The 27,591-nt window shown below is 38.6% G+C and overlaps 1 protein-coding gene across 7 annotated transcripts in view; it reads left to right on the plus strand.

Annotated features, from left to right (window-relative positions):
• The window catches only part of myo16 (myosin XVI), a 231,488-nt gene that overhangs the window by 180,049 nt on the left and 23,848 nt on the right, over positions 1-27,591 (plus strand). For 5 of the 7 annotated variants that reach the window (XM_079881644.1, XM_079881643.1, XM_079881645.1 and 2 more), the window contains exons 27-33: positions 395-600; positions 16,244-16,346; positions 18,787-18,883; positions 18,962-19,208; positions 21,518-21,888; positions 22,328-23,500; positions 27,131-27,298. In XM_079881644.1, coding sequence (XP_079737770.1) covers positions 395-600; positions 16,244-16,346; positions 18,787-18,883; positions 18,962-19,208; positions 21,518-21,888; positions 22,328-23,500; positions 27,131-27,298 — 2,365 coding nt within the window. The remainder of the gene's footprint in view (positions 1-394; positions 601-16,243; positions 16,347-18,786; positions 18,884-18,961; positions 19,209-21,517; positions 21,889-22,327; positions 23,501-27,130; positions 27,299-27,591) is intronic. The other 2 variants (XM_079881647.1, XM_079881642.1) reach the window with 1 other exon arrangement.

A 27,591-nucleotide genomic window follows, 5' to 3' on the forward strand; every position in this document is an offset into this window, starting at 1 on the left:
CCCATTACTTTTCATTATATGGAAAAGAGTGGCCTGTACATTTATCATTTATTCTCCTTTTGTGTTTCACAAAAAAATATAAAAATTTGGCCGAGTAAATGATGCCAGAATTAAAATTTTTGACTGAAGTATTTCTTTAAATCCATTCTACAGGTTTTCTCCCAAAGTTAGTGCAGATAATGCAAAATAAAAAAGCAAACAAACAAAAAAAACCTGGTTTGGTTTGGGCCCTCTCGTAAGTGGTGACAGATGGTGAGAGGACGATGCACCACGACTCATGTTGCTACAAAAATGGAAGCAAACAGAGTCATTGAGCCAAACTGATCTGTCTGAATGTAATGTCATGTAAACAACAGCTTCACCTGTGTTCTTCTCCTGCTCTGTCTCGTTCCAGAACTCTCTGTGTGAGATTACCAGTAAGCTGCAAGCATGCACTCCCCACTTTGTCCAATGTGTCAGGCCCAACAACGCCGGAAAGCCTGATGTGTTTGACAGCTTCCACGTGTCCTCACAGCTCCAGTATGTGGGGGTTCTGGAGATGGTCCGCATGATCCGGTATGGATACCCGGTGCGACTGTCTTTCACCAGCTTCCTGAGCAGGTGAGATCCTCAACCCCTCAATTAGGCGCTGTTGTGAGTTGTAAGGTACTTTCCATGACTAGGGTACAAATAGGTGTCCCATTTAAAAGCACATGTTCATGTTCATGTTCTTGTTCTTGTTCTTGTTCATATTCTTTGGACTTTCTATTCATCAAAGAATCCTGAAAAAAATAAAAAATAATAATCCACCGTTCCACAGAAATATTAAGCAGCACAACTGTTTTCAACATTGATAATAATGTTTCTTGAGCAACAAATCATCATATTAGAATGATTTCTGAAGGAACATGTGACACTGATGACTGGAGTAATGGGACATATTTTAAATTGTAATATTTCACAATATTACCGTTTTACTGTATTTTTAATCAAATAAATGCATCATTGGTGAGCATGAGAAACTTTGTTTAAAAATACTAAGAACTCTTGCTGACCCCAAACTTTTTAACAGTAGACTAAGCTATTATCCACGGTAAAACTAGCATAGCATGAACAGTAGCTAGATTTAAATGTATCAAATATTTGTACTCCAATTTAAATGGATAATTTTGACACCTTTCCACCTGAGTGGTCTTAAATTTCTGCTAGGGTTGGATATCGTTTGAATTTTGATTCCGATTCTGCCTATCGATTCCTAATTTCTGGATATCTTTCACATTTATTCTAAGTCTTACTGCAAAACATTTCATTGTAGCTGAATACCATGATTAAAAATAGGGCTAAAGTACGGTGGCCGAGAGAGCTCAACGCGCTGCGACTGAAGAAAACGCATGCAAAATAGAAAAACACCTGCAAATTAAGAAAACATCTTCATCAGTTTCACAACACATGTGTGCTCCAAATACTCACAACACAAACAAATACAGAAACGCGCTGCAAATAGAACAGAACACAACAGAAATGTTTCCAGGGGACCCAAATAAGTGACGAGTACTAAAGAACACTTACACAAGGAACTTTTGCCTATGGTTTAAACAAATACCATAACAAAAGCAACTAGCCTAACTAATATAAATTTCAAGCATTATTAAAGATAAGTAAACACTCAGTAAACAAAATAGAACAAATAAACAAATTTGCAACCGCACAAATAAATAACACTGGTCAAAGATACGATTGAAATAAATATATTTTTTTAAGATTTTCAGGTATTCAGGTACAGCAGGTATAACACTGCACTTTACAAATAAAATATATATTACAAATATAGTTACAAAAGTTGTTCAGTCAAGAACAGCGAGTGAATTTCCTCTGTCTTTTGTGATTAACGTTATTATAGAGACACAGCAGGAATATTAGGCTGCTGTCCCTTTAAGAGCTGCACGTGCATTTTCTTTGTCAACTGTTTACGTTCACCTCAGACATAGCCGACTGTGTTAACGAGGATATTTTGACCTTTTTGTGTGTATTTGTCCATTCAAGTGCAAAAAGATGCGGAAGAGAACTCAGTTCAGCATCGGTATTCGATTCCCAACCCTAATATCTACTGTATCCAACAATTTCAATCAAACTGCAGTATAATATCATACTTTTAAAATAGTGTGCAATGGAAATTATAATCAAGTCACTGAAGAAGAACAAATATAAATAATAAAATAAATAATAACAAATAGAATATTTTAATAAGTAAAATGATTGTAGTATTTTGATTGTTCATTTTATTACTGTAGGGTAATAAATGTCACCTATTAAGAAATGTGGGGGCCTCTCCTAGAGTCTAATTTTAAATCAAGCAGTTCATATCCTGAGTATGTTTCCCATGAGGATCATATATATATTACGTAGAGACTAACTGAGGTCAAGCTTTGTGGACGTATTTATGTTTCTATACGCTCAGCACAAGAGGTTTTTCAATCCATTTCTGCCGTCGGGTCAAATGAGGTAAAGCGGCATTCCACTGGAAATATATTGTAAGTGCACTTTATCAGACGCTGATATGAGTCTGCCTGACTCAAGCTGTCTGCACTATATGCTCTAGATGGACTTTCAGTTCAACTGAGGTGAAGTAGAAAGTATTGTATATACCGTGTCAAAGTCAAACTCAACTTTATTGTCATTTTTAGCACATTGCATGGAAATTGTTAAAAACGAAACAGTTCCTTCAGGGAACAACAGTAACACATTCATGAAGACTAAGAAAAGATAATGAAAAGTAATGTAAACAATAGATATACAAAAAGATGGACAATAAATGATACAAATAAATAAAGCTATATATATGTAGCAGCATTGAGGTACGAGTTTATTTAAATAATAATAAAAAAAATATTATAATGGGGGTATGTCACAATCTTTTGGCGTGTTGTGTGTGTAGGTGCAGGGAGCCATGTCTAGGGTGTGACACTGGTTTCACACCATGATTAATGGCCATAGGCCTCAGTGGGAATGTGTGTGTTTTTTTTTTTTTGAGTAGCCATTTTTCTGATGGGGTGTTAATGGGGCAGTTTTGGAGAGGATGAAGTGCGCTCGGAAGGGTCACCCTGATCTCAGCTAAACTTCACGTGACTGGAAGAGAGAGAAATGGGATAAAGCATCACGGAGAAAGATTGTAAATTGGATAGAAAAAGGGGGCAGGATGTAATTTCAAGAAATCTTCCCCATGATTTTCAGAATGTAAAAAGAAAAGGATAAAAGCGCTAGTGAAAATGAAAGAGAAGCAGGCTGTTCCCTTTGTCAGGCAAGGGTTCAGCGTGACTCTTGAGTTCATCTTACTCTGGAACACAGTGCCTCATCTTCATGTCATACTGACACTTTTAGAATAGGCCGTTCCTGCTCTTTGCACAAACCAGGATTTAGTTCAGCACTGGAAAGGCTCATTTCCCACTCATTTCATTCCTATATCACCCCCTTTTAAACTTAACTTTTGTCTGAAGGTCACAGAGAGGTCATTAGAGTTGTCTGTATTTCCTATAAAACAGGAAATTTAGTCAGGACCAAGGAATTTTAGTTTTTCTGTTTTGTTTTTTTTACATCCATGGACATGATTTGCAACTTGCTAATGCTAGTCAGACTGGCTAAACGTTATTTGGGGGAGGGGCATTATTATTCCAGAGTCTAATTTGTATAGTGCATGATGCATTATCAATATTTTTGCTCAATTTTCCTTGAAGAAAAAGCTGTACATTTGAAATGTGGAATTATGACAGCAACTCTGTTCACTAACACTGATCTTGCATAGCCCTCAGCAAATGTGCAGATGCACCCCTGGAATCAATGGGACATTTTCAGAGTTATTTACCTCTAAAGTAATCGAGAATTGAGGGTGAACCGTTTTTTCCCAAACTTTGTTTGCGTGATCATTTTGTCATGGCAGTGTTGATTAGTTGCTAGCAAAGCATTTTATGTTGTCAGAAATTAATTTAGAATTTAGAAAGACAAATCATTGTATAATGATGCAAACCTTCGCATCATTTTTAGTCAGTGTTGTCAATGTTAAAAAAATAATATATATATTTAACGCAATAAACGCAGCATCTGTTTTTTCTGTCATCCTTTGGCTAGCGTTACATTATATGATAACGCTCTTATTCATGCAAATGATTTTAAACCATTCTAATGCGACAAGACACAAGAGAACTCGCTGTCTATGAATGTCCTGTTTATGTGACACACACACGACACACAGAAAGACACGCGCCAGTATCCTACACACAGACAGCGCGCTAGAATCGAGTTCTCTTTCACAATTATGCCAAACTGTCCGTTTTGTCAAGTATCTTCATAAGAGCGGTCTTAAATGAGTTAAAATTTGAAATGAACGTAGAGTTGTGTGAAAATGAGAAGCGTGTGAGATCTGCATCATGTGCGTCAGCGGCTACTAATACTGTCTGGCATTAATGTTAATCAAAGAACAAAGCGAACAGAGAAAATTACTCTCTGTTCTTGACTAAAGAACTTTTGTAGCTTTAATAAGGATTAATCTATATTTAATTATAAATTATGCAGTGCAGACTGTTTGATAACTTTATTCAATTTCTGTATATTTCACAGGGCACAGGTAAATATGACATTCATTATGGGTTTATGTGAGGATTGTTTTAAGTTCACTTAAAATTAAAAGTTTTATATTTTTTAAGCCTAATAAATGTTAAAACAATTTATAGCTTTCAATTACGCTGTAATGTTGAATGGCTATAATTGTTTAAAATTGAAAAATTAATAATAATAATCATCATTGAGACATCATAGCTGTATTAGTATCAGTGATACTGGCCTTCATTCATAATGCTATTAAACAAGTATTTAAAATATATGCTACTTTTATATATATAATCCATATATATATATATAATATCCATAATTTGGAGATTAATTAATATATTATAAAATTATAATGGCTTCTATTAAAAAAATAAGTGGTTTTAATTGCGATCAATCACATAAAAAAATGTGTAATCTAGTTGTTTTTTAATCGATTGACAACACTAGTTTTAGTGTATGATAAAATGCTCAATTCACACTTCTAATCTTAGGATTTTTCCGCATCACTTTTCTTTTTCCTGAGTATCTTTCTCACGGCTTTATCATTTTTGATTTACTCTAGTGTCTAATTTTCCAATCTCCTTCCCCGCGTTATTTTTTTTATTTTTTTGAGCAGTGTAGTTCAGTGTGCTTTGATTAGATCACACGCTGCTCTTTCTCTCTCGCTCTGTAAAGGATAAAAGGATTACGGTAACATTCCAGTGTGATAATGATTCGGGACGCTGCTGGTCACATGACACTGTAAGTTTCCACTACCCAGCTGTAAACATCGTGAATCTTTCAGAGAGAGAGAGAGAGAGAGAGCGATAGATAAGGTCTACGGACACTTTATCCTCACAGAACATTTTAGCTCCTAGACAGCAGCTCGTGTTGACTCTGGATTAAATGACCCAGACATTTGTGACATTGCTTGTTTAGACTGGGGAAAAATAGCTCAGATTCTCCTGTGATAATGAATATTGTTTTAACTACATGAAATGAAGTTCATAGCCTCCTGATAAGTGTAACATTGGTGTTATTGAGAGCAGTTTCCCTTTTAGAAAATGTAGATATGAGACAGATCAACTGTGCGATAGTCTTAGATAAATATTCTTCAAGCGAAATCGAAGAACGAACAGATGTCATTTCGTCATTTCGAACAAAATCTGGCCAAAACAAAGTTTGTTTGGAGTTTGTTGGAGCTCAAACTTTCTGGAAAATTTTGGTAAACACCTTTAAACTACCATTGGTCTGCAGGAATTACATAATAGGTTGGTGTGGCTCTGAAGCTCCGCCTTCTTTGACGTGGAAAACTTATCCAGTTCATTTCTTCTGTTCATTCCATCGAGATCACTGGAGAGCTGCTTTATAGTAGAAAATTAATTTTGAATTGTAATTGAAAGAGACATGACACGTTTTATGTTTGATACTGTAAAGCTGCTTGCTTTAAAGTAATTAATTGTATAAAATGGAATATAAATAAACGCGACTTGACTTGATTGGAGTGTGGAGTTGATGGTGCAAACATATCCACATCGCTATGATCAGATGCTTTCTTAACTGCTGTAGGAAAGCGCACAACCTACATATTCATCTAAATGCCACTCTTGGCAGTGTGGGTGGCTACGGGATGTTCGCTGTATCCGCATCTTTAACAATCTCAAAATGATATGTATGTGGATAAAACAGGAAGTGGGCGGGGCTTTAACTGGAAGTTCGTAAAATTACTTGAGAAGCCCGTCTTAATTGTAATTCTGTTCCCTTCATACAGTAGTTACCATTTAACAAATATGCTTGCTATAACATAATTGTTTTTTTATTATAATTATATAATTTCTTTAAAGGGGTTACGAACTGAATTATTAAAACATTTTATAATGTTTTCTGGGGTGCAATTATAATATTTGTATGATTTTTACATCAAAAATTGTCATAATTTAAAAATAAAAGGCATTTTTCCGACCCTGATTTTAGCCTCTGATTTGAACGCTCTGTTTGTATAGTAGGGGTGTGTCTGTGTGAGACTTCAGTGTAAACGCCCATTGCTGTGATTGGCTAACAGCTTTGCATATGAAATAGCTCAGTATTACTTGTGGAACTCTCGAAATCTTTTAGCACGTTCTACTATTACAACTCTCTCGAGGTTAACTCATCATGAATAGTGTTGATTATTAGCCTGGCAAGCCAGACCTACATCAAGATGTTAGGTCTGGAAACTCACCATAGACGCGGTTTAATCCGAGGGGCGGGATAAACGGCTGTCTTTCAAATTCCCTCTGCACACAATAGGACAGCGCTTCAACCAACCAGAGCGTTTTCCCAACAGCGGAGCTTAGTTGATAGATTCAACTTTTGCCATATCTGGCCGGCAAAACGACGAACACATCTTCCTTTTTTTAAGAAGTACTTAAGTGCCGTACTATGCTCTTTTCTCAAAGAAAAACTTAACTCCAAGTCCTCCAGAGTCGCGGCCAAAGCCGATTCGAAAGACCGTTGTTCTCCAGCAGCAGCTCTTCTTTGTTTTCAAGTGGCAGCCGTCGTCATATATTAAGCCCGCCCCCGCCTACTCTATACACGACGTGATTGGCCTGACCCAATTTTGGTTTTTGCAGCTAGAAGGTCTATTGAGAGTTGCTAGACCCCCCTGGCTGCGAAATACATTTTGCTGCCGCTAGGGTGTGTCTAGATTTCTAGGCTAGTTGATTATAGCATTATGTTTAGATCGTGGCATGACATGTTGCGGTGATGAGCATTGTAGCCGATCACAGACATGTTAAGCACATGAATGCAGTGATCTCGTCATTGCAATTAGATTTCTGCACTTACGCGAATGCTTTCATCATAACTAACAGTGCAAACACAATGTCAATAAGAGATTTGTTGATTCTAATGGGAGTTTTGGCGAGAGTCACTGATAAACTTGCGCTGTTTGGCGTGCTAACAAGAACGCTAAAGACCACAGTTGGTAACGCTCCTCTTGAGGCCAAGGAAGTGAGGTTTACATGCACAGCTCTTACTGGCCCATGTCCGTTGTCTCTGGTGTCGAAGGCGGACGCGCTAACAAGAACGCTAAAGACTAGCTGGGACAATAAATCGATTCATCGCAATTTGTGGATTGATTCTGAGATTTTCGGTATGCATCTCGATTCTCTCTCCAAACGATTCTGAGCTTAGTTTTTAACTGCACGCTCAAATGCTCACAGCGAAGAGCGCTTGTGCTTTCAGCTGTGTGCGAGATGAGTCCACTTAAGTGGTTAAATGTACTTGCACCTCAGAATGCTTTTATGACTCGTGCAATTAATGTGTACAGCGAACACCCTTGTAACTTGCTTCAACCGTTTTGAATTTTCTAAAAGATTATTTTATGGAAGATTCAAGCAGTGTTTGTTAGGAATTGGAAGCACGCAGTGTCAACTGCTGTTAAAAACTAAGCTCAGAATCGATTGGAGAGAGAAAAACGATGCATACTGAAAATCTCTCAAAATCGTTTGAAGAATCGAGATGCCTCGATTTATTGTCTGAGCCCTACTAAAGACTGCAGTCTCTAGTGTCAGTCGCTAGTGCTCCTCTTGAGGCCAGGGGAGTGAGGTTTACACGCACAGCTCTTACTGGCCTACATGAGAGAGTGAGACAGAAAAACATATCAGGTATCATATCAAGGTTTACAACATTTAAATAGACATATCAATGTATAGAAAATGTGTATGTTTCAGTATGTTAGTTGATATTACTTTTGACAAAGCTCTGCTTTCTGAGAGATGTGCAGAAATGGCAATGGCAACGATCTGATTTGCAATTGTGCTGTTCATTCATTCGTGTTTCATATTGTGCAAGGTTTAAATCATTTAAATATACTAGGTGAACATGTGTATGATGTAGGCTAGTAGTATTGTCAAAAGTACCGACTTCGATACCAAGTCGTTACTGAAATGTTAAAAATGTGTCGATACCAGCGTTTTCCTCTAGCATTTTGAGCGCTGTTGAACGGATTCTTAAACACCTCTGATTGGCCATTGTGTTCACGCGCTCAACATGTCTTTGATTGGCTACAATGATCAACGCCTCAAAAACACGCTGACGCCTGCTTTCAAACGCTCTGTAGTCACGCGCGTCAGCTGCTTATTTGCATAAAGTAAAACTTTTCTCAACTGTCACCGCAAATGGTCTTTGCGAGACATATGCTTTGCATCATTTCAGTTAATCTGTGGCGTCTGTTCTCGCATTCCCATGCTGTTTTTCTGCGAACGCCTGGATGACGTGGTGCCATGTGCACTGTTTGTTTTTGTTAGAGTGCGTACGTGTGTGTGTTAGCATCACAATAAGGCTGAATTGAGCCAGACGGGGTGAGTGGCAGCTAATGGGATGCAGGCAGACGAAGGCCAGACAATTGTGATGGAAATTTTGGGGGTTTTCGAGTGAGAGGTTGTCTGATACAGAGGTCACTTTTCATGGCTTTTCGTGGGGAAGCTCTGTGTCAGCATTGTGTGTGCTTTGACATTCAAGCTGTTCGCGTATGTGTGTGTGCGCGCGTGTGCGCACGCGCGCACATGTATTTATGCGTGCACTAACTCGCTCTTGTATATCTATATCAAAATATGTGTAATGCATGTCCTAAAACAGATCTGATTGTTTATCTTACTCTGCTAGGATTTATTCATGCCCCAGTCGCATTATGTTCATAAAAATGTCAGCATTATTGATATTCAAACCTCCGTTTATGACCAGTAAGAGTCTGATGTTGTCTTTTGATTCACTGCCTCAAAAACAAGGACAGATGTGAAGGCATCAGAGGAACCAGACAAACAGACATTGATGACAAATAGACTCAAAATGTTAATGTGAGAACAAAAACTGTAAAAATCTACTTAAAAATAATCAAAGCATGATTTACAGACTGTATTTTATTGCAGAACATTTAAAAGAACATTTATGTGAAATATAAATCTTTTGTAACATTATAATTACCTTTACTGTCACTTTTGATCAGTTGAATGTCCTTGCTGCATAAAAATATTCATTTCTTTCAAAAAAATTGTATAGTGACCCCAAACATTTGAATCTGTATTGTATATGCACCAAAAATAACAAAACATCATTCACACAAATCATTTACACAAAAGAAGATATTTTTAAAGAATGTTGGTAACCAGACAGTTGACTTCCATATAAGAAAAAATATATACTATGGAAGTCAATGGCTACCGTCAACTGTCTGGTTACCAACATTCTTTAAAAATATCATATTTTGTGTTCAACAGAAGAAAGAAACTCTTGAGGGTGAGGAACTCATTTTTTGGTGACTATCCCTTTATTATAATTTTCCTAAAGCATGTTAAAAGATAAAACAAATTGGAGAAGCTATTAAAACTTATTCTTATGTTGTACAGAGAATAAGTGTGAAATTATCCTAAAAACTCTATATTATGTGGATGAATATTTTGTGAAAATCTGACGTATTTCCCAGCTCTATCAGGCATTCACTTATCATTCTGTTTGCACTGCCCTCAGCAAACAGCGGACAAATCACTACAAACAATTTTCCACTTTATCGTGCCATGTGCCAGCCTTTGTCCAAGTGCACATGTGTGCTGGTTTTCTGTCGACTTGTGGGTAAATAAAGAAGTGAAGCCTTGATAAATGCGGCTTTGTGTTTGCTTATGATGTGGAGTCATGTGTACCCTCCATCCAGCGCGTCTCTTCCAAGGACGCCTTGACTTCCCGAGGCCAAAAAAGTGACTGCGAGTCACAAAGAACCCATTCACCACCTCCATCAAGCCATTCATGAGCGTGTGTAAGGGGGAAAGGGAAAGTTATTATATTTTTCAATGGATGTATGTTTTGCACACGTGTGACGTGCGGTCAAGTTCTTGGATGATTTGACTCTTTGTATATGTTTTTCTTCTTCTCTGTCGTCATGCTAGCTACCCTCTCTCTTGCTCTTTGTGAATGATTTGTGGTGTGCAGCCTGATGTGTGTGATAGTCTCTGGCCCAGCACTAATGAATATGACAGGCTTATTTATCACGGTTTAGCTCAGGCCTCAGGACAAACTGCTCTTCCACCTTTAAACGCAATGCACCAGAGTCAGAGTAGGCACCAGGTTTAATTTGATGCGGATGAAAAGGAGACAGTAAGGGATGGAAGTATTTGTTGGACTGTCCTTAAAGGGATAGTTCACCTAAAAATAGACATTCTGTCATAATTTAATTATCCTCATGTCTTTTCAAACCTGTATGATTTTCTTTATTTTTAGGAACACAAAAGATATTTTGAAGAATATCCATTTAAAAAGAGTCAATGGGGCCCAAAATTACATTAGGCCCTGGTGGCTTTCATTGAATGGATAAAATAGTTATCCATTGCCCAATAGTATCTTATGTTGTGTTTTAAAGAAGAAAGAAATGCAAACAGGTTGTCTATCCTTTTAAAGGGATACTTCACTTCTGGAAAGATGAATGTGTATTTAAAATAGGGCATTTATGTAGAAGAAATGTAAAATTATTTTTGAATTTGGAGCTTTCTAGACTGAGAAAAGCCAGAAAATGTATTTTTGACTTATGTGGATGAAAGACAACAACTCCCAGAATACACTTGCTTCGCTGCCCTACGAGGCCACTCCCAAGCCACGCCTACCGATGAGAAAGCGCAGGGCAAGGCTACTAGTGAGTCTCCGTGACGACAAGTCTGCCCGGGATTTCGAGATCGCCCAAAATGTCTGGGATTCGGCTTTTGCGTTCTACAGTCGCCCTTCATTGTGTTTACTGTGGCGAACAGGACGAGGCTGAGGGGCGTGGGAGAACGATGAGAGGCCAGTGGCGTGATTACCGATGAGCAGCACCGTCTGTGAGACGCACCGATCTCGTATCTCTCACGGAGGAGCGGGAATTTTCTTAGCAATGTTAAAACGCACATCAACCGATCACTTGTTTAGCGTTCATGTAAACACTACATTCAGATTCACCAATCGAAATTAATTCGGTTAGATTGAAACAAAAGGTGTGCATGTAAACAATGAATGGCGACTGCAGAAAGCAAAAGCCGAATCCCAGACATTTTGGACGATCTCGACGGCCGGACATGTCCAGGAAAAAGAGGATGGTAACCCCTACTACTCAGCTTTCTCCTACTACTCAGCTTTCTCCACAGAACAAGAGCCTGTTAGCTAAGCTTCCAAAGAAAGACGGCTGACACTGTGTGTGTACATTCTGTGAGTGAGATCCCACCCTCTATGGGTGGGTTGAAAACATGCGGGACAGCTCCTTCTACTGGCTGTAGTCTTTAGCCTCTGGCCAAAAAATCCTCCGATGACGCAAAATGACGATTTTTGCGTCATCAGAGGATTTTTTTCCAGATAAAAAATACATAAATCTCTCGTCTCAGGGGAATATGAGGGTGGAAAGCACGGCAATTCGAAAATACTACAGGTTTTCTACTAATACAAAGCTTAATGCTAAATCCTGAAGTATCCCATTAAACATCTATAGAAATATTTAGTTGTTGTTGTTTTTGGGAAAAAGTATCTTATGTTCACCAAGGCTGCATTTATTTAATCAAAAATACAATAAAATTGTGAAATATTACAATTTAAAAAAAAAAAGTTTTTATTGTAATATATTTTCAAATTCCTGTGTTCAAAACTGAATTTTCAGCATCATTACTCCAGTCTTCAGTGTCACAGATTAAAAACTGTGCTGCTTAATGTTTTTTTTATAAACTGTTATAATCTTTTTCATGATTCTTTAATTAAAAGAAAGTTGGAAAATATAAATATTTTGTAACATTATAAATGTCTTTACTGTCACTATTTCCATCCTTTCAATCCATCCTTGCTAAATGAAAGTAGCAAAATTTCATTATCAAAAACAACTAAATGAATAAATAAAAAATAAAATAAAAAAACTGAACCCAAACTTTTAAACGATACATGCCCAAGACCTCTGTTAAAGATTGCTTCATCTGGAAAGCATATTTTGTGTACAAATTATGATAAACTTTTTTTTAAAAAACAGTTTTACAGATTGTAAATCATAAGCATCTTCGTTTTGTTAAATGTGTATTTAAAAGGAAACTTTTTAGAGATGTATTGCAGATGAGAAAATGGCTTGGAAATACATCTAATGACAACACACACAACAAATAGACATCTATGTGATGTATGTGTGCTATCAGGAAGTAGATGAGAAAAACATATTAATACAATACAGACATTTTGTCATATATCACTGTTTTTGCTACGGACATGAATGATGCATTAAATCATGCAGCTTGAGAGGTGATTAACCTCCTCTTTTGTAATTATTTAAATGCACAAAATTATTTATTTATATATACACCTACAGTATACTGTACATCGCAATGCATACATCAGATGTATCTGAAAAGATCTTCATGAGATGAACCACCAATTGGCTCTGCTTTCTCATTTCTTCTGGTTTATTTGTTCTACGTAAACACTTGTGTGATTATTTATTTACTTTCACCCAGTTAAAGGCTTAATGGATAACAGCTGGGAACAGGAAAACCTGCAATAATGCACTAATTATTTAAAAAAAAAAATGTTTTTTTCTAGTACGCTCAGCTCCAGTGCTTTGAGAGGTGTAGCAGTTTGATTTATGCATGCTCATACACAAACACAGTCCCTGTTTTTTTCCTGACAGCAGTTCTTATCGCCATAATGATGCTCAGAATAATAGATAATGGTCAGTTGTCATTGTTTGCCGTTTTATTGTGGCTATTTACTGTGAAAATAAGGTAGATCTCCCCCATCTCATAACCCCAATTCGTAGCTTAACTACCAGGCAGTTCGACCCTGTTGAGTTCATATGACTCAATCCCCAAAGGCCCAACAAACTGTGAGGGCATCGACAATTTTCATATTCATATACAAGAGGTCTTTGGCTTCCCCTGGCTCCCTTCATGGTTGATGACTCCTGTGGGATTCCGTAGGTCTTGGTCATATGGAGGAAGGGTTAGGGGAAGTTCAGAAGCACCAGGCTGCTGTAAATCACATTGAAAGCGAGACGCTGAGTTAATTTGGCTTGAGGCTTAAAGCAAGTGTTTTACTGAGCCCATTGAGAAGCCCACCCCCGTCCCACAATACACTGCATCCCTGTCTTCTCCCACCCTCCAATCTGTTCACCATGTGCCACCTGACCAAAGTATGAACTGGGCTCAATGAAAACGGAGGGGAATTTTTTGTTTTTTTTGTTTTTTTAAGTTTTGAAAGTAAGACTGCCAGTTTTTGCTCTCGCGCCAAGATCTCTTACAGCATAACACAATAATGACCCATAAAGCAGCTATATGCCAGAAAGTATTCACCACATGTTAAACAGCGTTAATAGGCTATTAGCAAGCAGAATGAAAGATCAAATTTGTGAAATATTTTTGAAAAGACGTATTAAAAAACAGAATGTTTTGCAAACATGATTGATGAACGTGAGTTTGAGGCAACAAAAGATTTGTTGTGAAACTATGTCTAGAGAAATGCGTAAAGAATTCCCTTCACGTATGAGAAATGGTGTTTAGCAGGGCTGTCATGATACCATGCTTATCGTGGTCAAAAGAATTTACAATAATGATACTATCTCAATATTTACTGAAATTTTGTCATCCGTTAAATTTTGAGTACAGTGTCTCACTTCCGTCTGTCATCTCCTACACGATTTTGTGCGGCAGAAGTTTTTTTTTTTCTCGTTTAATTTCTCAATTTTTCTCATTTTTTAAAAAAAGATGGATGATTCATCTCCACTTCCTGCCACCATAGAAAAATGAAGAAGAATGATCAGAAACTGTCATTGCCGATTACGTCATTGAGGAGGAGTTGGGGTATCAAAGGTCCCACCCACACTCCCTTTCCCGCAGATTCATTCGCAAACACAGCTGTCAATCATGACATTACACCCCATTTTATAACATCAAATAATTAAATAGAACCAAACTAATTGGATAAACGAACACTTGAACATATGTCAGCGTGATAAGAACTACAAGTGAAAATGACTCGTTAATCACCCCAGTCTGCAGGACTTGCCGATCAACAGTGAGCGCAAAAGGGTTGCCTCACAAAACTGTTTTCCTGAAACGGGAAATTATACATTAACCAGTTATCTGCTGACACCATTTCTGTGTTTTGTTATATTTACATCCCTTGGGACTTTTAGTCCAAAAGTGTGCTCATTCAGATAAAAACGTATGGATTATTGTATGTTTACTTCAAATATCTTTAGAGTTGCCTACTATTTATTTTTTATTTTTTTTTTTTCTATTTTTACCCAATATAGTATGATTTGAGCATTATAGAGCACTAAATTCTCACATGTAAGTCCACAAGTGAGACTAATGAGGAATACAGTAGGTTCCAAGAAATCCCTAATATGGACAAAGACATCCAGATGAATTAAGAAAAATAGAGAAGAATTAACACCATTGCAACACTTTTATGGTTTATCTGTGTTCTTCAAGCCATCTCGGGCATTTTCATAAGGATGATGTGTATTTATAATGCAATGCCAATCGACATAGCCTTTATCACTGTATAGAATACTATAAAATAATATAATTTCTTTGTAATTTCTATTTGACTGAAAGCATGATTTTTTTTTTTTTTTTTTTTTTTCAAGATTTATATACTGTAGATATCACGATATATCGTTATCATAAATTATTTTGCCCATGATAAAAGTGTAGTGAAAAATCGTGTCAGCCCTAATACTAATGCATCACCCTTTCACTTGTTCTGCAATTGCGCAAATGTTTAATATATAGTCCAGAAGTTCATAATATAAAACATGACAGGTAACACTTTATTTTAATGTGTCGTTGTTACATGCATGTATTTAATATAGTAATAACAGTCAATTATGCAATTATATTAAGTACTTTCAATTGACACTAAACCTAAAAACCTATAATAAGTGCATGTTGTTAATTAGTATTATATTTGTGAAATTACAATGTAACAACGTAACATTAAAATAAAATTTGACCAAATTACAATGAAGCGTAAACTCAAGCATGGAAATGGAGGCCTTCATTATTAATTATTAATAATCTGTAAATGTACATTCATGTTCTGAACCCAAGATTGAAACATTATTAGCATGCATCATGAATGCTCTAGTTCTTCCTTTGTGAATTCCTTCAGTATCATTGATTATTAAACACCATTCCCTTTCACCAGATGTTCATAATGCATCATCCCAATGCACCAACACACACACACAGTCACGTGTTTGAGGGGTGTGTCCACAGCTTACCCCCGCGCACCACAGATGCTTGATCCCTCTACTCCAAAACAATGCAGCAAAGCTCTCCAAGTTTGACCTTTCTCTGTGAATGGTTGCCTTGCCAACAGCCTCTGCCGCAGATGCTGAGAGGTCATCCAGACTCTGAAACCCTTTGACCCTCAAATTGCATCTCTTGTTGGGTTCTCCCACCAACGAAAGAAAATTGATTGAGGATTGAGCATTGCCTTTTATAGCTTAAACTCAGTAGCCTTAGATGGTTATTGCATTTGAAATAGCCCTATTAAACAGGTGGCAAGAAATACTGATGGTCCATGCAGACGATATTCCAGTACAGGCATTAGTGACCATCCTTCAATAACACTGCAGTAATAGGTACAGAGAGTTCCTCTGCAGTACAGTATGTGGATGACAGTGATGTTCTGTGGGTTTGTGGTGCAGATACAGAGAGCTGGTGGACACTATCCTCACCGACAAGAAGAAAGCATCCGCAGAGGAGAAGTGCCGCCACATTCTGCAGTATTGCAAACTCCAGGGCTGGCAGGTGAGTTTCCAAAGACTTCTACAGAGCTTTAGGGAGCGAATTTATAAGGAACAGAGATGCTATCATAGATGCACTGATGATGTGTAGGTAGGCAACTTAATTGTGCCGCAAGATACCTTATTTTGAGCAAATTCTGAGACCCCATCACATGTGTCCTTTGCATAGAAAGGTGGACAAAATGGTGGTCAAGACCAATTTTGATACTGTACATATCTTTATCTTAAACGCGTATTCCATTTATTAATGACAAGTATAGATAGATTGGTGTAATGTACTATTTTACTCCACTTTTATGTGTGTTATGTGTCTATAATGCTTATTTGGTTCGATTAAAACGAACCCTGGTGTGATTGCTCTATTAGTGCGGTTCATTTAAAAAAGTGTGAACGCTGCCATCCAAACACTGGTGCGGGCCGACCCTTCAAAACAGTGTGGTTCGAATGATAAATTAACGCAACACGGACCAAAGACAAGTAACCGGGCCAAAAACGGGACATGATGTCATCACAAGATGCGACCCTAAAAAGGACAGAATGCTCAAGCATAACTGTTTTTTTCATCGTAGACATGATGTTGCCCATATCAGTTCAGTTCAGGCATCAGAACTGCGTCTCCTAGCAGCAGAACATTTGTGTGTGTGACGGAGGGATTCCTGCCACTGTTTTGACCCCTTTAGATATGTATAAGCTCTTCACAAGTACTCAGCTGGTCAGAATACTATCATATGCACATACAAAGCTCATTTTTCCCAGCACACAGCATTGTTTTGAATGTTCGGTAAGTTCCATCGCGAAATGTACGTAATAAAAGCCGACTAATCAGATCACTATGCCTTTAGGTTCGGTGTTCAAATGCCAATATGAACGCTAAGCAGACCAGGGGCCAGTTGCATAAACATAGCCATTATGTTAAGTCTGTGTCTTAAGAACTAGTATGATCAGCTAGAAGTTAGTAAGGAGTAATCAGTCTTACTGTGCGGTGTCAAATTAGACCAATCTACGTTTTTATGTTACTGACTTTAAAAAGTTATTAACAGTTTTAAAGAATAAAATTGGATGACTAACTTGTAAGACTAGTCTTCACAGTTTATGCAACTGGGTAGGGTTGCACCAGCCGTTCGTAAGTTCTTTCTTAAATTGGAACGTAAAGTCCACACTAGAGGCTTAGTAACTACTAGCTAGTTTGTAACTAACTCTGAACTTTATTCCATTGCACCATTTGTTCGTAAGGCAGAACGTAGCTAGTAGGTCGTAAGCTCTCCGTAAAGTAATGCGTAGTCGCATAATATGACGTTTAGCCTCTGATCCAATAGCAGCCTTCAAATACGTGAGCAGATGTTGAGTTGAAATGCTGTGAATTTCAGTTTATCCTTCATTCTTTTGCCTCACGTTACTAACGGTAAAAATAAGATTTTTAAAATATAATTATATAAAAAATATAAATTTTATAAAATAACATTCAGAAACTGTATTTGAAATGAAATGAATAAGGATCAATAAATAAATATTGATACAAAAAACATAAGAAATTACGTTTATTGATTATGACTGATATTTGACATGCACATGGACCGATGCACACAGCGGCGTGCTGTTTAGGATGGGTTTGTGTTAAAGATAGCCGCTAAGTAATCTTTTCACATAATGTTCTCTCTCTTAAAATGTAAGCGAGTGTAAATGTCAGCATAATCATATATGTCTAAAGAATTGAAGTCTGTCAGGTAAAAGAAGAGCTTATTGATGCAGTTCAGTCTGTCTGATATTTTATTCCATACGTTACTCCTGATCGGAGGCTGCCGTAAATATTTAGTTAATACGTAGAGTTACGCTTCAACTAAGTTTAATGGTGCAACGCAAAAATATTTAGAAGTGCGTAAGTCGTAACTTAGTGTTCATTTACGTCAAAACTAGGCTAAGTTATAACTTACGCACAGCTGGTGCAACCGGCCCCTGGCCACTGGACTAAATGTTTTTTTGTTTTTTTTGGTTCGTTCACTGAATGAGCCAACAAACACCATAATCAATATATAACCATCCCACAACCTAAGCTCCACTCTTCAGCACAATGGTCACTACAACAGAAACTATTTTAAACGTGTAAAATAATGGAACATTATACACAAACCAGCGTTTCCCTTAAAATAACACTTCAATTCAAAATTTACTCTACCAATTCAATCCAATCCAAAGCATGCTGGGAACTAAAAATCCACTCATGCAGTTTCAGTTAATGCAACAAAATTGATCCACCAAAAAATGGACTGGACACAATGGAATTAAGTTCTAATGAAAAGTTTAGCAATTGCTTTTTCTCATTTTAATTAAGGAAATTGAACAAGCAGCATTTTTCCCCTCACTGTATATATAGGCAGTCGGCAACACACTTGATTTTGGAACAGAGCTAATGTGATTATTTATTTCTCTTCCTCTTCTCTGTTCAGATGGGAAACAGTAAGGTTTTCTTGAGATACTGGCAGGCTGATCACCTTAATGACCGTTGCCATCAACTGCACAGGAAGATTATTATCTGTCAGAAAGGTAGAGTGTGTTCATACTGTATGATCTGTCACTCGACTTGATATTTTTACTTCCCTTAATCATGTGTATGTGATTCAGTGGTGCGTGGCTGGTTGGCCAGACAGCATGTGTGTCGCAAGCTCACTTCTCGGCAGCAGGAGCAGAGCAACGTCCATCGGTTCCTGCAGGGAGCAGAGGACTTGGGTATGCGCGCTTATGACAGCCTGGTCATCCAAAACGCTGCAGATATCGCACGAGAAAACGACCGCCTCCGGGGTCACATCAGCGCTCCACCGCTGGGTGAGCGTCCAGAACCTGTGGGCAAAGAAGAAGACTCGCCGAAGAGGTGAAACTCATGGCAGACTTTTTTTTTACTAACCATAAACTGTTAGTGATCTTTTTAAATAACTAACCATAATTTAAAATATGCGCATTCAATTTAATGCAATTATTAAAGGTACTAATTTAGGTAGCTATATGTGGGGTAATAAGGTTGTCTGCCGATCAGAAGTTTTGCGTACTTCTGTCCCTATTGTTCAATTAGTTCTTAAAATACTTATCAAGGTAATAATCATATTCATATTGGTCTTCTTTAGAGGATCTCTAACAAAGATCTTGTTTTGTATGCTGAAATTCGATGTGGCAGATCAGATATGTCTGCGCTACAGCGTTACTTCCTCTTGAAGACAGGTGTGTTGAGGCAAGTTGGAGCTAAACTCTGCAGGACAGTGACCCTCCAGGACTGAGTTTGAACACCCTGGTCTAAATTATATTGCCATTTTGTTTGGAAAGGGAGAACGAGGAGAACCAATAAAACCTCCCATGAATTTTTATAGGTCCCTCAAACCCAAGTGGAAAAGGCATATTTTGGAGTGTCTAATATAATCAGAGATTTTATTGGTTCTCCTTGTTATCCATTTGCAAACAAAATGAGTTTGCCACTGATGTCAGAAGTGCTTGCACTTTTTAAGACATCGTTAGGGTTGTGGGAATTCAGCAAAAAGGAAGACGGATCTCGGTTCAGTCATACAGTAGATGTTATAAATGTGGCACATACAGTATGTACTACCATCTGCATTGTGAAGAAAGGCAAAACTCTGCAAACTGTCCACATCAAGGTCAGATCTGCAAAAAAAAAAACCTATTTTACAATTAATAGTGACAAAAGGTGCAAAATATCTAAATTAATTAATGAATTAGCCATGGTGAAGGGGCTTTCAAGCACTCCACTTCAAGACCATCCCTTACCCATAATAAAATCACAGTAACACAGAACATTTGGTAGCTTGTTGCTTTATTAAAACTATCCAAACACACAGAACTTACTTGGAATTTAGGCATGAACAATTGTCTGTCACTGATGGCCAGCAACGGTTGCCAAGGTAATGCTAATATCAGGTAATCAGTATCATTGGTAAGGCGAGCTTAGCAAGGAATCTTTGTTTTTTTGACTTGTGACTTTAATGTAAATATATTCACACAAGCATAAACAGAAACACAGGTGTATTTGGGGTTGCCATTGACATCAGTAGCGTCTTCTGCATATGACCATCTGCTCTTATGATGGGGGTGGGCATCTTGTTCTTCAAAACATGTACACACATTCATCACATACATTCATTTTAAGCATCACAAATGAGAAAGGTGCTAGTGATTGAGTGATGGGGGTTTCATAGCTAATCTAGATGTGGCAAACCCAATCCGTGAGTCAAGAGGAGTTCCATGCTGCTAATCAGAGAGAGAGACCCACCCCCACTCTGGATTGCTGAAATCTCCTTAGGGTTTTTAGTCACTGTAACCCCGCACCACCCACCCCTTGTTCCCCGAACACCATCCACCCCAACACTCCATCGCCTTTCCTGCAAGAACAACAGATGGGAGCTCAGATTAAAGGGGAAATATCAAACAAGAGTGTGCATGTCACATTCGAGTATTACAGGAAGCTGCTTAGACTTAAATAATCAACAATGTAAATAATCTTTTCAGGCTTCAGTTCTGTATATCATGCTAATTTGGTGTTATCGTTTTCTGGTATCATGAGGGGGGGAAAAACAGTGCACTGAAATTGAGAAGTCTCTAAGACTTTCATTTTAAGGCTAGCTGAAAAGCAAATCAATTCATTATTATCTGTGAATTATACAATTAATCATGTATAATAAATAATGTGGCTTAATTCAGAGCAATTCAGATTTGAGGTACCACCCTGAAGTTTTTTTGTGAATTTGGTTAATTAATCTGCATATTGTGTAATTATTAAGGTTACAATTTTTTATTTGATTGATAACCCTAGTACATTTGTTTTATCTTTATGGTTAAGGAAACACGCATTGCAGTTTGTGTAGTGTACTGAAATCTTAGCCCAGATATGAATGGACAGCTTGACATTGGTGTATTGATTTTATGAAGGTTGAAACTGATCCTCTCACACTTGGCAGCTGCTTAGCACCTTCACTACCCATCATACATTGAGACAGGACATATGCTTCTAGCATGATATTGAGTGAATGATTGAAAGCATCAAAATATGAATGAATAAGGATTTTCTAGATACCAGAGTAATACCAGTCATGATGAATGACACTAGAAATCATATTCCCACAAGCAGTTTACCATTTAAATTTGTTGAATTATTCATCCGTTCATCCTTTTGTTTAGGGCTGTTGAAAAAATTGGGAGGGTCAATGATGTGGCAGGCCGTGGGGGGAACCGACCACTCCGGCATTTCCGCTCAAGCTCTGTGCCTCTCCCTCTGGTAATGGACAGCTTGGTACACTCCAGCATTGGGACATCAATCAAAGCAGCCCTTCAGCCTGCGCTACACTCCACTGAAGAGGGGAATGTAGGGAATCTCTCCTCCCCACGAAAACAACCTCCTCCCAAACCCAAACGAGACCCAAATACACGTCTGAGTGCATCGTATGAAGCAGTGAGTGCAGGGCTGAGTATTGCACCCAAAGACAGTCCTGCTGAGGGTCAAGCTTCTCCATCTGGAAGCCCACCAAAAACCCAGCTGTCACCTTCTGATCGTACGTATAAATATCAGCTCAAAAATGCACTACATGGTTTGCAAAAGTATGTGGACAACTTCTAGTATAATTTGTGTACTGGCCTGCACAAAGCCCAAAGCTGAATTCAGCTGAACAACTTGGGGATGAATCAGATTTGTCACCCGACATCAGGGTATGTTCTTGTTCCAGAATGGGAACAATCTCTGCATCCACGTTCCAACATCTAGCGGAAAACTTTTGCAGAATTGGAAGCTGTTAGAGAATACAAACTTGCTAAAGCACAATGTACGTGTGGTGTTCCGATGTCCACATACTTCTGGCCATGTACTGTACATGTTTTGAACAACACAGCACAAATGTCTTCATCTACCTCAATATTGAGAATTGTCCCTGCCATTTTAGTAAATGGCTTTTTCCTTTCCTTTCTAATTCATCCATCATCTGACTACACCTCTAGCTCTCTCTAAACCACGGCCTCACAGTGATGACTACAGCACCATGAAGAAGATCCCGCCCCCTAAGCCCAAACGCAGCCCTAATACCAAACTTACGGGCTCCTACGAGGAGATCTCTGTACCCTCCCCTGTGCGCCCCACAGACATGAAACTTTTCAGCCTGGTACGAGGAGGCCACTGCTTGGGCCTCATCCAGCGAGCAGCATCTGCGGATGGCGCCCATTCTTCTGTACTAAGCCTCTACCCCTGCCAGGATGAGGAGGATGTGTACATCGAGATGGTAGGGGCCTCACGAGCCCTCAGCCTGGCTGACTCCCACAGTCCAGAGCTGAACGAGGCAGTATACGAGGAGATGAAATATTTCCCACCTGATGAGGTGGGGTCAACTCCGGTGGTCAAGCTTGAAGCTGTCAATCCCACAACCACTACCCTACCTGCCCCAGTGCTGGAAGTCAAGAGGCCTGTGACCCTGATGGAGCTCTCTGGCACACTCGGGGGAAAGCAGCTGGGCAAGGACGGGACAGCATGTGACATTCCTGCTCCATTCCCCAACCTCCTTCCACACCGTCCCCCACTTCTTGTCTTCCCTCCGTCCCCTGTCACTTGCTCACCCGCCTCGGATGAGTCCCCCCTTACCCCTCTCGAGGTGAAGAAGCTGCCGGTGTTCGAGACCAACCTTAACTACACCAGCCAGGACGGGGGCAGCCCGCTCTCACCCCAGTACATCCGGCAAAGGGCTGATTCTTCACCAAGTCTTTCTGTCTTAATGCCAGACAAGTCCACGCCACCCTTGACTCCTCCTCCCCCTCCTCCTCCGGCAGTACTTCCACCTCCCTACCGTCCTCCTTCTCACTTCCCCTTCCCCCCTGAGGCAAACTTCTTGTCCCTGACCCGTGCAGCTTCTCTGGCTAGCACAGATTCCCCTAAAGTTTCCCATAAAATGGTGCACAGTCTGGCAGAGACGCCCCCAAGCAGTTCCAAGCCTCCCTTCTCCCCAGTGAAGACCTCACGGCCAGAGCCCCGCAGAGCTCACTCCTGCTCCTCCTCGCCTCTGCTCTTCAACCCTGCTAATGGGAGACCCCTCACTAGTCCCCTAGATGAGCTTAACACCCTTTTCAGTTCAGGGCGCAGCCTACTCCGCAAGTCCACCACAGGAAGAAAGATCAGAGACAGCGGTGAGTGAAAGTGTGTATGTGTTTGGGTGCATGTATTCTAAAGGTGGTCTATGTAATTCTGATGCCATTTGTGGCACCAAACGGACCAAAGAGTTCTCTCAGGCACATCCCCCTATAGTTGAGCCGGTGTTAATGTAAGTAATGTAATAAGTCCAATGTCAGTCCGCTAAGACAAACAAAGCAGTTTTGAAAGTGCCACAGGGAGTACTTAAACTTTTAGCTAAAATCAACCTATGAATTGCTTACTTGTCTATAGTTGCCATGTCAAGGTGGCATACAATAGAGTGTTTTAACATCAAATAATTATGCACAGCACCTTTATAAAGTTCATCCCAAAATGTTTTCGGCCATCACTTACCCACCCTTATGTCATTCCTAACATGTATGAATTACTTTCTTCTGTGGAACATGAAGACATTTTGAAGAATATTTCCTATAGTCCATACAATTAAAGACAACGAGGTCCAAAGCAAATACTGAATATTAAAACCCACTGACTTTCATTATATGGACAAAAAAAAAAAACATTCTTCAAGATATATTATTTTGTGTTTCACAATAGAAAGTATGTCATACAAGTTTGGAACAACCTGTCCAACCAATCATAAATGATGACAGAATTTTCATTTCTGTATGACCTATCCTTTTTAACTGTTGTATTATGTGCTTCAGACACATGAATCACAGATCTTTGTATTTAATCACATATTTTTATAGTTCATAAAAGGAGTTTGCACTCACCAGCACACATGGTCATGCTAAATTTACTTCCGGAGGATTATAATAGTCTGGTTAACTGTCTAACTTTCCCAGCACCAATGTAATTTCATGTGGTTATTGAAAAGCACATCCTGTTTAGTATGGTTTTATTGACTCATCCAGTGCCAGGCTTTGTGTTTGTCAAAAACAATGAGGTCAGTGCTGATAAAACAGACATTTACCATAAAAGTCACAGCACTCTCTCTCAGAAACCCATTCAAATGAAGGCAGAGTGTTTATGTAAGATTGAGGTTTAGGCTGTATTTTGCATCTGCTCTGAATCACTTTTGTTATGACACCACAGCAGCCTTATCTAACAGCTGCCCTTAAATGCAGCTACACCATGCACCTAAGGTTTAAACTGAGCCAGAATGATCTGTAATGGTATTCTGTCACCTTAAAATTTTTTTTTAGAAGAAGAAATGCGTTCACCTGTGGAGAAAACTAATATATAAGGCACATTAAGTACATTATCCATTTAAGGAAAAGAGCAAGTGTTAAATGTCACATTAAAATAAGATAATTTGATGAGGCGACGTTTTTAGGGAGGATGTTGGGTGTGTGTGGCAATTTAATTCACATTTCATTTGCCGCCTCCTCTTAACCTTTTGTATTCAATTAAAGATGCTTTAGCGTACATCTACTCCCATCATAGATTTATGAGCATGGATCCCATATGACCCCGACCCATATGTGCTTGTGTGCAAAATACAGTTGTAATCGAAATTATTCTACCCCCATTGTAAAATGTACAGACTTTCAGCTGTTTGCAATGAGCAATTCAAAACAAAAGCAATTGAAGTGGCTCAACACAACAAATGTTTCAAGTGGATTCCCCAAATTCAACTGAAAATGAGACTTTTAATGACGTCTGCAGTCTTAAAATTATTCAACCCCTTCATGGCAAGCATCTTTAGTACTTAATAGAACACCGTTTTGCTGTTATAACCTGCTGCAAACGAGATGTATAACCAGACACCAGCTTCTGGCAGCGTTTCTGAGGAATCTTATCCCATTCCTCATGAGCAATGGCCTCCAGTTCAGTAATATTATTGGGTGTGTGTGCTGCAACTGCCTTCTTCAAAGCCCACCAGAGATTTTCTACGGGGTTCAAGTCCGGTAACTGTGATGGCCACTGTAGAATCTGAAATTCTGTAAATTTTGCCATAAACCTGATTTGCAATGGGGGTTGAATAATTATTATTGTTGTTTTTTTATTTTTATTTTTTTTTCATAATTTTTTATTCAGTTTATTGTAAAGGGCACAGGGGGTATTAGCTCCAGGCACATAAATAATACATGGACAAGAGATGATGTAGCTATGAAATATTAAATATCAAAGTCTGCAGGTCTGCTGATGGATGTGAATCGCTGCAGTGTGTGCGAATCCCCAGAGTCGTGTGTGTGTGTGTGTGTGTGTATGTGTGTCTTAGAACACACGCAGTGTCACTCCAGAGCAGGGGACATTACTTATTGCATAACTGTACATGTCAAAAAGCGTGTCTGTGAAATGAACAAACATCAATCTGTAATAATATTTGTTTTAGTGCCATGCATGTCTACAACACATTTTTTTCACACTTTTTTTGTACTTTTTAAGATTGTTTAAGCCCTCTTACATTGAGTTATCTGCATAATTTTTTAGAGGTTTAATTAGCTTAATCTACTGAACTATTCTTCATATTGTTGACAGCATATCTCCTCTAGCTGCATTTCGGGTTTTTTTTTTTTCTGAAAACCTGTAATGATCATCTGTCAGTCATTTGAAGGGGAGGTGCAGTGCCGAACAAGACAGAGCCAACCCTTACTGCATTGATGATATGCTCTGCATATCTGGCAGTCATCTTGAATGGCAGGTGTATCCTGTGCATTTCTGTGCAATGAATAAATGTAAATTTCATTTTCTTTTTCATGTTTGATCCTCCTAATTAAACTAAACTATCGATTAAACTAACGTTCAAATGCTTGGGTTCAGTAAGATTTATTTAAGACAATAATACTTATATTTAGCAACAATGCATAAAATTGATTAAAAATTCAACTTTGACATCACAGGTATAAATACAATGAAAAATATTCAAAAAGAAATGTATTTATATACTGGAACTATTATTATTATTATTATTATGTAAAAATTCTACCATATTTTACTGTTTCAGTTGTAATCAAATCATGTGGTACAATACATACTTATTTTAAATTCCAGTTTGTACTGTTGATAATTTGACCCCCAAAAAACAGTAGCATTTTTATTTGTGGGCTTAGGATTTTGGACCCCACTGTATAAATCCGATCCTAAAAGACTGAGAGAATGTCATCAGAATGAAATGAAATATTTTTAAGAAACCCAATTAATTCTACATCACTGCTCAGATACAATAAGTACAATAGTGTAATGTAATGTGATCATGTTGAATACATTGAGTCAGTAGGGGTCCCAGATCTGATAACCTTGGCTGTGAAGTCACATGCTCATGACATGAGAGAGAGAGATATAGAGAGAGAATGCTGTAATGGAAACAAGGCTGCTAACATGAGTTTAAAAGGGCAGCTGACCCCTGTGCTATATCCATCCCTGTGACGGTCAGATCCAAGCAGACCTGCATACCGCGAGGCTTAAACATCCCCCTGTGCTTCCGCTCTCTCTGTCGTCAACGTCATCGCAAGACTCCATCATTCCCACAATTCATGGCCGGAGCAGCTGCAGATGCCCCTGCAGAAATGTTAGTGACTCAAGGTGACAGGTGTAGGTTCGACGGTCACAGCGAGATGGTCTGTGGGGCCTCACATGGTGCTGTAGCAAACGTTACACATCATCTTGATGTGAAACAATGTATTTATCGAATGTTTTTATTCATTTCTATTCCATAGTACTCTCAAATTCCAACATTAACCTGCCAGGTCGAGAGGATCAAGGCCCAATCTCTCCGTCGTCACAGTTACAGGATAAAAACGCCAACAACCACACCTCTCCCAACTCTTCAAACCCGACCCCCGTTGAGAACGGCAACCAGATCTCCAATGGTAATAGCACAAGAGGTTTGGGGTCTTATTTATTAATCACAAATGATTCAGCATACATGTTTAGAAGTTTAGGATTAAAATGTGAAACCACTCAAATCATACTTTCACATGCTGGGTTTTGAGATTTCCCCATTCAAAACTCAATTTCCCCATTCAAACTCCAATTATTTAAAGCTTAATCATATATCATTGGCCGCCCCAGCCTTGCTCCAAGGTTTGTTCAGACAGTACCAATGACTGTGTAACCTTTGCGTGACACACCACAGACAGAAAGACCAGCGGTTTACATCCATGAGAATATATTAGAA

Source organism: Squalius cephalus, assembly GCF_949319135.1.
Source record: "Squalius cephalus genome assembly, chromosome: 9".
NCBI classification, from domain to species: domain Eukaryota; kingdom Metazoa; phylum Chordata; class Actinopteri; order Cypriniformes; family Leuciscidae; genus Squalius; species Squalius cephalus.